Raw genomic sequence first — 9,663 nt, forward strand, 5'->3', positions numbered from 1 at the left:
GAGTCCATTTGCTATGAAGAGACTATGTTTGAACTCTAGCGGGACCACCCCCTACTCCATAGTTTCACTGGGTGATATAATGGTTAAGGAAAAAGCTCTGATGTGAATTAAACTGATAAACATAATATATGAGTAGTCTGACCCACTGACATTTATATCTTCCCCTGCAAGAGCATGCCATTCTAATTGGCCCACAGTGTGATTTACGCCTCCGCCACTGTGCTTAGGTCTTGACTCATTTACATTGGGAACTCCCGTCCAAGTCTTTGAGAGTTGTACTCACGTTAAGGTTATGAGCACAGACTCATTGCTCTGATGGAAGCCTGACCACGCACAAGACTAGGGAAGAGTGCCAGTGGCAGCAGTTTCAGAAGCTCGCCATACAGATTTCCATGCCATTCCCTAAAGCATTCACGCCGCACCCTGTCAGTAAAGACACACAGGAATTCACTGCCATGTGCCACTCTCTTTGCAGTGGTACACAACATAGGAAAAGATACCTGCTGTTTCCGCAGTACCTTGAATTAAGGCATGCTGCCTGCAACCATAACGATGCCAGCTACATGCTTCAAGAGAGCAAATGGGTCACAGAAGAGGTCTTGCAGGAGATCAGTCAGCCAGTCAGCCCAGGGGCTGAGATTAGAACCTTTGGTAACAAATTCACTTGGGGCTGTCCATCTAATGAATGACTGTCACACAACTGGGGACCAAGAGAGGAAGATGGGGAATTCTCCCTGAGGATGGAAGCTGTCATGTGTAAGACTCTAGTTCTAATAGTCTCTTAAAACACTGTGGTCATGCTCATTAACAAACAAGAGAAAAAATGCTCAATGACAAAAGAGTCTATTTGTGTTGGAATCACTAAATAGAGGATCAAAGAGGTGAAAATCAAATCAAAGCCATAATCTTTTGGCTTTAACTCTTCTGGGTGGTTATGGAGATAATTTCCCTCTAATTTTTTTTTTTTTTTAGAAAAGGTAGTATTTCTAGCATAAGGTAGAACTTTTAGTATACCCATTTCGAGTTACATATGGGTATAGCAGATATCAAATATACTCCTCATCTGAGCTTTTAATGCCCCATCTTAACGGCATCCCTTTTTCAAGCAAAAAAGCAAACTCCAGCCCGGAGAGCAAGTTCCCAGAGCCTCCGGGAGAGGGTGAGCTGTTTCTTACAAGCTCCTCTAAATGTTAGAGGACTGAGTTCTAGACATCAGGCTAGCCCAGTGCACTGGACTCTTTTCCGCGGGTCTGGCAGTTCCCTGAGAATACGCTGGCTTCCAGAATGCATTAACCTACTTTCCATTGAGGATTCCCTGGCCCTCTCGCTCTAGAGAAGAGGAAGAGGCAAGAGCATATTTTGAGTGGGAGCTGGGCATGCTCTCCTTTCAAACATGTTACTCTTTCTTCTTAACAGCAGTGCAGAAATTGGTACTTCCTGCAACGAGCAGCTCTGAGGGCTGCACAGCCTCCGAAGAAGAGTGATTGGAAATCCTGCTAAAATATGGCTGTCTAATCACCCGAGAGGAGAACTCATTCACTAAGATTCCCATTGTCCGCACTGACAGATGGTTCTCTCCCCCCGTGCTTTCCCCTTCCCAGGATCGCACTGCCTTTGAGGCGAGCCTATTCTTTGAGAGATCCAGTTGTATCCGCCAGCCTAGTTCTGAAACAAGACAAAAGCTCCCTAAGCCTCCCATTCACAGAAGCCTGAGGACACCTCAGCCGCCTTTCCTGTACCTTTGAGCGGAATTAAAAGAAATGGAGATCCACTCCCCTTACCTTCGTCCTCATCGGAGACAGGAGCCCTTCCATTTTGGCAGAATCCTCATGCCAGTTTTCCTCTCCTCCAAGTTACTCTGTCTGCGCGCTGTCTTCAAGCATCCCACAAGAAAAGAGCCATGCCGGGAGTCGCCGGTCACTCCCCTCTTCCCGGAGGCGCCTTGCCACCCTGTCTAACTTGAATCTCCGGTGCCTGAAAAGCGCTGTTCCTGAAGAAGCCTGCTCCTCTCCTCGCCCTCTTCCCTCGCTCTTTCTCTCTCTCCCGCGCTCCCTCTCCCCTCCCTCCCTCTCCTCCCTCTCTCTTTCCATAATCTGCCTACAGCTCTCTGTGTACCAGGCTCACTTGACAAATGATCCCTGTCTTAGGTACCACATTTGAGCCAAGAAAAGTGATCTGCACCAAAGCACAGGGACCGCTCACCCAGGACAGGAGGCAAGGTGGCTTAGCCGTTCCCCGGGGCATCCCCCTGCTCCCCAAGACCCACTGGCAGATGCCCTCTCTAGAGCTGACAGCCCAAGGCACTGCAGAGCTTCATTCATTCATTCCTCTTTTAAGGAATGGACCCAACAGCCGGGCATCTAGTCGCCACCATTACTCAGCTGGTTTTCTGGCTGGTGTGCAGAAAGCCAAAAAAGAAATCTCATCACTTGGATATTTCTAGGTTGCCATTTTTTTTTTTTTAGCTCAGTGTTGACATAACATCTGGATAATTAACTGGGTTTTCTTGCTATTCGGCCAGATGTGTATGAACGTACAGGCAGAGCCTCTTCCTAGGAAAAGTTTCAAAAGCAGATTTATGGACTCAGTTCCTGAAGGGCTAAGCATGAAATATTAAGTGTGAGTGCTGCCCAGGACTCCACATAAACAAGGATTGAGTGTTTCATACAGACTTGTTGGTTGGTCCCTTGTAAAAAGTAGACAGTGAAAAAATATTGCCAAGACCTGGGTCAGAGCATAATGAAATTGAAAAAGATGAGGTTTTCTGGAACTTTTTCATGTTTGAGAAATTCTCTATGTGGAAATAATTTGAAATCTCTATACCATATGTGTGACATGCACATACTACATGTGAAATCATCAATGAAATTTAAAGCTAATGTTCCCTGTCCCTGGATAGAACTTGCTGCTTTTATGCCTGACTCTCAGTTCATCTCCAGGATAGGGGTGACCTGCATGCTGACCCCCAGATGGTATCAGAAGTTGATCCTCTTATCCAGCCTCTTTCATTTGTGTTCCTCATCCTTCATTTGTGTTCTTTGTCCTTCATTAACCCGTGTTTTCTCCTCCAGTTCACACACTCACTTTCTAAAGATTCCCAGGGTCTACACTGTCACCCTCTGAGTCCTCTCCTCTCTCAGTCCTTTACTCTTCACCTTTCTCTACTACATGACACGTGCACACTGTAACCTCATTCTAATTCAACCAATTATATCCATAATTTGGCTTGAGTCTTAGCATCCAGAAAAATCCTCAATAACCCTAGCATACTGAGTGCAACACTCTGCCTTGATCTTTGGCATTCTCGGGGGCGGGGGGGTCTCTGGACCTTGTTCTTTTAGTTACTGGCTTAAACATGACATTTTTATATTCAGCATACTAATACTCAGGGGTTATTTAATCTTTTATGTATTCAGGCATCTGTCTGACAAAGTTGTACTGTACCTACTATCAGTGGGGACCTATTCTAGTTTCAGGTGATACAGTGGAAAATGGGGTGGAGAAAGACCTTGCCATCTCACTTTCCATATCAACCTCTGCCCATTTCTTGTGTTTCTCTGTAGGATTGTCACCCTCCCACCATGGCTCCTCATCTCCTAGCGGGATACCCATTAGTCACTTTCTGGGGCAACTAAAAACCAATTCATTCCACAAGAATCCCATTCCTCCACCTCCATCTTTAATTATATTCCCACCTCCCAAATCCTTCTTTTATCTCCTTAAGGGCTTTATTTAGGGGAGGGAGAAAATCACTCTTGGTTTTTTAAAGACAGCAGTGGTCATTTGCCCCACTTCCTAGTGCTGGACATTGAAACAGGCTTGCTATTCCGCTTATTCTGACGCATCACCCATTCCACCCAGCTTTCATTCTCTTTGACTTCTCAACAACTTGGACGAGGTACACCCATCTTGTGCCTTTTATTTTCCACAATTCTTTTCTGAGGCTTTCTGTTTGGTCTTCTTCCTTCCTACTCCTGGAACCCGACTCACCAGGCTACCAATTCCAATCACTTTTCTCAAACTTTTCTTTGCCCTTTTATGATTTTGCCACAGCTAATCACTTCCTGCTTCCTGTCTCTCTCTTTGACCCTAAATCTCTCAGAGGGTTAAAGTGGTACAACAGAGTGGGACTATGTCAAGGTTTTTTAAAAAAATAGACCGATTATATGTTTGAGGCCAGTTGGTTTCTGACAAACTCAAAGCGTAGTTTTTGGAACCATAACAGCCTTCCTGAGCCAGAGGAGGAAGCTTGACAAAGGAATTTTGAATTTCCTGTGTCATCACACCACATAAAGAAAGTGTAACTTTTCTGGTTGCTCATACTCCATAACTCTAGCCCCTGGAGTCTGGGGTTGCTCAGCATGTTCACGGTGGTCTGAGAGGTCCCTGACTAACCCAAACCTTTAAGCATTTATAGGACCTGGACCAAATTAGGATCTTGAGGTGATGCTGATGCTGATGATGAAGATGAAGATGATGATGGCTGTTAAACACTTAACTTGTATTAGATGCTGGACTAAGCGATTTTCATCATTAGCTCACATCACCCCCTCAGCTACCCTATGAGGGAGGTAATGTGCTTATTGCTATTTTGTGGATGTTTTGGTTAAGTAATTTGCTCACACAATGGACCTCCATTTAGCTCAACAAGGCCACAGATAGTGAGAACACCAGTTCCTTCCCATCTCCTCCAGCAACAGGAGACATATAAAGAGTTAATGGTCTATTTTTTATTAGTTACAGACCGCAAATTAAGCATTTGAAACTGCATTATTTTAGGCTATTGTGTTAACTTTAGTACCTCATTCACTTATTCGTTGATGAAACCAATGGATATTCATTGGCCATCCACGTCAAGTCAGTTACCGTAAGATACTTATCAAGCACAAGTCTGGTGTTTATTAAAGATAATGAGTTATTTGTGAAAAGGAACATACCAGTCAATTTACTGTCTATATCTAAGTCCTTTAAATACTGACCATTCCATCTCTTATATCTAAATTCATTAGATTTATTTGGGGGATGGGAATGGGCAGATGGTGGTGGTGGTAGGGTTTTAGGAAATAGTCTAACCTGGGCAATAGATGTGCAATGTCAGTTGACAATAATCACCAGCTCATTAGACCTCCTGACATTCTTAAGGATGATTAATGTTGCCAAAATATGCAAAAGTGGGAACACTCATTCACATCTCTTCCCCCAGATTTCCTTAGATTGAGGCATTCTCCATGTACTATTTCATGTTCCAGAGGAGTTCCTTCTGCTTCAAAAAGAGCGGGAGTTACAATCTGGTATTAACTCAGCCTTGGAAGAACAAGTCAATGGATATCAAATATACAGAAACAGGTAAAATATCAATTAAGTTTGCATCACAGGGAAAGAGAGTCTCGGCTCAAAGAATTTCCACTGCATGGTAGGGTCTTCTGACCTTGGAGGCAACATTCCTGCACTAAGGAACCTCTCAGCAAATGCATTTGTCCTTTGGGCAATCCATCTTCCCTATTTTGACATTAAAAAAAGAAGAAAGAACTTCATAATAAACCTCTCCAGGCCAGAAGCACTTGGAAATGTCACAAAGGCCATCAGACAGGTCTCTGTCAGAGGCTCAGGTTTCCCATCTCTCACTTTAGGATGCTGACCCTTTCTTCCCCACCCTCTCCATCTTCAAGGTTAATTTCTATGGTCCCTTGTAGTCTCTGGGGATCACAACCAGTTGCACATTTAAGGTTCATTATCTGAGGATGGTATTGAAAGGGGAAACACTGACTGAAACTGCTGGCTCTGGCCAGGAAAGCACTAGCACTAGCCACTTGCGTGAGTTATGTTAGCAACAGGAGGTCCTGGTAAGGAACATGGAACTAAGAGGCTACCACCAACTGGAAGAATCCGGAAAAGGTCAGAAGGAGAGAGGCAACACTAGCCCGTATGTCTGACCAATCTCCCAGAATCCGTCTCGCTGGAATCCATCCTGACTGAGTGATATGCATGTACCACCAGTAAGGAGCCTGAGTCAGAATGATTGGGCAGAGACAACCTGGAAACTAACTGCATCACCATAAAACCCGAGACTGTAAGCCACGTGGCAGAGCTGGGTTCCCTTACCCTCCTGCTCTCCACCTGGGTGCCCCTTCCCAACAAAGTCTCTTGCTTTGTTGGCACATGTGTCTCCCTAAACAACTTCCAGGTGTTAGACAAGAGCCCACTCTAGGGTCCTGGAGGCGTTCTCCTTTTTGAAACAGTATTGCCTGGCTTCATAAACAGCTTTTTATTTATTAAGGTAAGAAGACTGTGACCTGACAACCATCAGGGTTTTCCCTCTGTGACCCATCACTCCTTACTTCTTGTTGGGAAACTTCATCATTAAGACTGAGGCTTTCAGGTGATGTGATGAGATGGTTGGATGGCATCACCAACTCGATGAACATGAGTTTGAGCAGGTGATGGACAGGGAAGTCTGGTGTGTTGCAGTCCATGGGGTCACAAAGAGTCGGACACAACTGAGCGACTGAACTGACCTTGCAGATGATAAAGCACAGAAAAGACCTTATTCCTGGATGGGTTCCAGCTATCCTGGGCAACACTCTGAGTGTCACTTTCGCTCATGCCATACTTTCCCCACCCATTTGCACTTTCCCCTACCCCTGCCCTTGATCTTGGGCCACATGTATTTACTTTACTTTATAATCCCAGGGGTGGGGGAGCCTGGTGGGCTGACGTCTATGCGGTCACACAGAGTCGGACATGACTGAAGTGACTTAGCAGCATAATGTAACTACCACAGCATATCACAGAGAAAATTTCCACTTACTCCATGCTGAACCAAAGAACTCAATGACAATTGTGAATTAATATCCATATGCTTGAATTTATGTTTGTATCTGGTAAGAGGAAGCATTCTCTAGTTATCACAATACAAAAATTATGTACCAACTGACATTCTTTCCAAGTGCTTTCACGTGCATTTCCTTTTTAGAACCTCACAATAATCCTATGTGGTGTAGCAGGTATTAATTTCCATGCCACAAAGTTGGAGAGGGGAGTAGGAAGAAAGTAACATTTATCAGCTATTGACTTTGTTCTAGCTTTGAGGTGAGTAGTCATGAGTACCATCTTGTCTCGTCTTCAGTGGTGCATTATTATCCCCATTTAACAGATGAGAGAACAGAGACTGAGAGAATTAAGTATCATGGTACATTGCATCATTTAGCCTCAACCCTTCATGCATTTTGTTATCTATGCCATCTTCCATCTAGACTTTACTATACTCTCTCACTTCCTCTGGGTGTGGCTATATGACTGGTTTGAGCTAGTGGGATGTTAGCAAATGTGTTACAAATAGATGGCTGACAATGTCCATCAGAAGGGCATATCTCAGGTAGTGATATGGTGCCTGGTCCCAGGCAGTGTGTCTGTTATGCAGCCAATGGATGCAATGACTTATCCAAGATCACAGTTCCGAGAACAGTACAACCAGTACAACAGTACAGACACACATCTTCCAAGCCCAAATTTCATGTTTTCCTATTCCAGATAGTTCTGACAGCAAGTCATGCAGAGTTTGATGGAAATGATGATCATTCAAGTACTTTCCAGACCGCTGGATCAATATCTGAGTTTCAGACACACACTAACACTTTTAGGTTACTGAGCATCAGGCACAAGACTGGCAACATTTCATTCTCAATGCTTTCTTCCCTCCACGATTTTCATTCTAAAATTGAGGAAGCCTGGGGGTAAGTGGGTGTTAGGTTTTCAGTCTCAGTTGATCAGGCATCTTGTCTTTATGATCTTTCAGATACTCTGTCCCATTTTCTAAAGAACTGGTGATTGCCAAAAGTTATCAGCAATCAGTGCCACAGTTAATTGGAATCTAGCCCTGGGAGACATCTTACTTCAGCAGTTCTTGACTTTCTGAAAAAGTGCCACACAGTAGGAAAAAAGAAACTGCTTTTGTTCATCCTCATGCAGGCTTTAAGTGGAAATGGGTCTCTAGCTATTCCTGTGTTATACAAAAAAGGATAAAGAACAAAGTGGCATGATTTTGCAAGGCATTTAAAAAGAGGTGTTTATATTTCTCTTTCTTTTCTTAAGGTTTTTGGTTTAAGTGCTTTTGTCAAGAGGGAGGAAACCAACAGCTGCTGTGGCCTCAGACCATTACTCTGGTATTTGCTTAGAAGACCTTTGGGAACACAGATAAGGAGAAAACTAAAACGGTATTTGGGCCCAAGACACTGAGGAAGCTGCTGGCACTTTCCTTCCTTTGAATGCTGAGGAAGAAGGAGAGGCAGCTGAATGTTCCTTTAACCCTCTCCATCCTCTTCCTTGCAAAGAAGGCATCTGTTAGCATTTTTAAAGGCCCCCTGTTTCTCTTGGGGTCCTTATTTCAAAGCTCCAAAATGAGGCATTGTGCTGAAGAATATTATGTAAGGGAAACACCTTGTCTTGATCCTTCTCTCAAAATGTTCAGGAAGGTCAGGCTGTAGACACATTACTTTCAGAAATCAAACCCTGGGCACAGATGGGACAAAAATGATAATGATATGCAGAGAGGATGGGACAAAAATGACAATGATACGCAGAGAGGGGAATCCTAGCAGTTTCCAGCTCGGAGACTTCTTTGAACCCTCCAGCTGTGTAAATAGAACAAGAACCTTTTTTCCCAATGTGCCCATCCTGCACTCTGAGGGTGTGAAAGAGAGCCCCTCATTAATGACTGAGCTCACTGAAGCTGGGCCCAGGGCGCTGCAGAGCTCTTTCAGATCACACGTATGTGTTTAGAACTGCCTTAGCCTTCTCAGGCTGCTCTAATAGAAACACCATAGACAGGGCTGTACGCTAACAACAGAAACTTACTTCTTACAGTTCTGGAGGCTGGGGAGGCCGAGATCAAGATGTCAGCAGACTCACTGTCTGGTGAGAGCTCACTTGCTAGTTCATAGACTGCTGCTGTTTTCTGCGTCCTCTCAGGGAGGAAGGGACAAGGCAGTTCTCTGGGGCCCCTTTTCTAAGGGCACTCATCCCATTCAAGGGTTCCACCCTCACAACCTAATCATTTCCCAGAGGCCTCACTTCCAAATAACATCACATCACGTTGGGGATTAGGTTTAAACATTTGAATTTGGAGAGGGGGGCACAAACATTTTGTCTATAGGAAGAACCTACTGTATGTTAGGCCCAGCCAGAGGCTCTGCTCTGAGGATACCAAGCTAATGAAGACTAGTTATGGCTCTTGAAGAATTCCAAGGATTGGAGATGAAAATGCCTTCAAAGACCTGAATGATACTGGAGAGAACTAGCATAGGGGGTTGGACAGTTAAAGTGGGACCGAAGGTGGGGAAGGACTGATTCACCTCACACTGTGGATGAAGACTTCATAGGGAGGGCTATTCTTGTGGCTTCAAGACCATTATGTGGACACTGTATGAGACTTACTGTTGTCAAGTTGGTGGAATGAGTGTGGAGAAGGGTCAGACTAAAGAGACGATGTCAGGCAGAGAGGTTAACACATGAAAACCAAACACAGGGACTTCCTTGGTGGTCCAGTGGTTATGAATCCACCTTGCAATGCAGGAGACACAGGTTCAATCCCTGGATAGGGAACTAGGATCTCACATGTCGCAAAGCAAGTACTGAGCTTGCACACTGCAAGTTGAGAGTCTATGT

The 9,663-nt window shown here is 44.4% G+C and overlaps 1 protein-coding gene across 1 annotated transcript in view; it reads right to left on the reverse strand.

The window, feature by feature from the left end:
* The window catches only part of FRMD4A (FERM domain containing 4A), a 518,054-nt gene extending 515,988 nt beyond the window's left edge, over positions 1–2,066 (reverse strand). The window contains exon 1 of the mRNA XM_069547510.1: positions 1,782–2,066. Within this exon, the coding sequence (XP_069403611.1) occupies positions 1,782–1,814 (33 nt within the window). The 5' untranslated portion in view covers positions 1,815–2,066. The remainder of the gene's footprint in view (positions 1–1,781) is intronic.
* Between the last annotated feature and the right edge of the window lie 7,597 nt (positions 2,067–9,663).

This window comes from Ovis canadensis, chromosome 13 (genome assembly GCF_042477335.2).
Source record: "Ovis canadensis isolate MfBH-ARS-UI-01 breed Bighorn chromosome 13, ARS-UI_OviCan_v2, whole genome shotgun sequence".
Classification (NCBI taxonomy): Eukaryota; Metazoa; Chordata; class Mammalia; order Artiodactyla; family Bovidae; genus Ovis; species Ovis canadensis.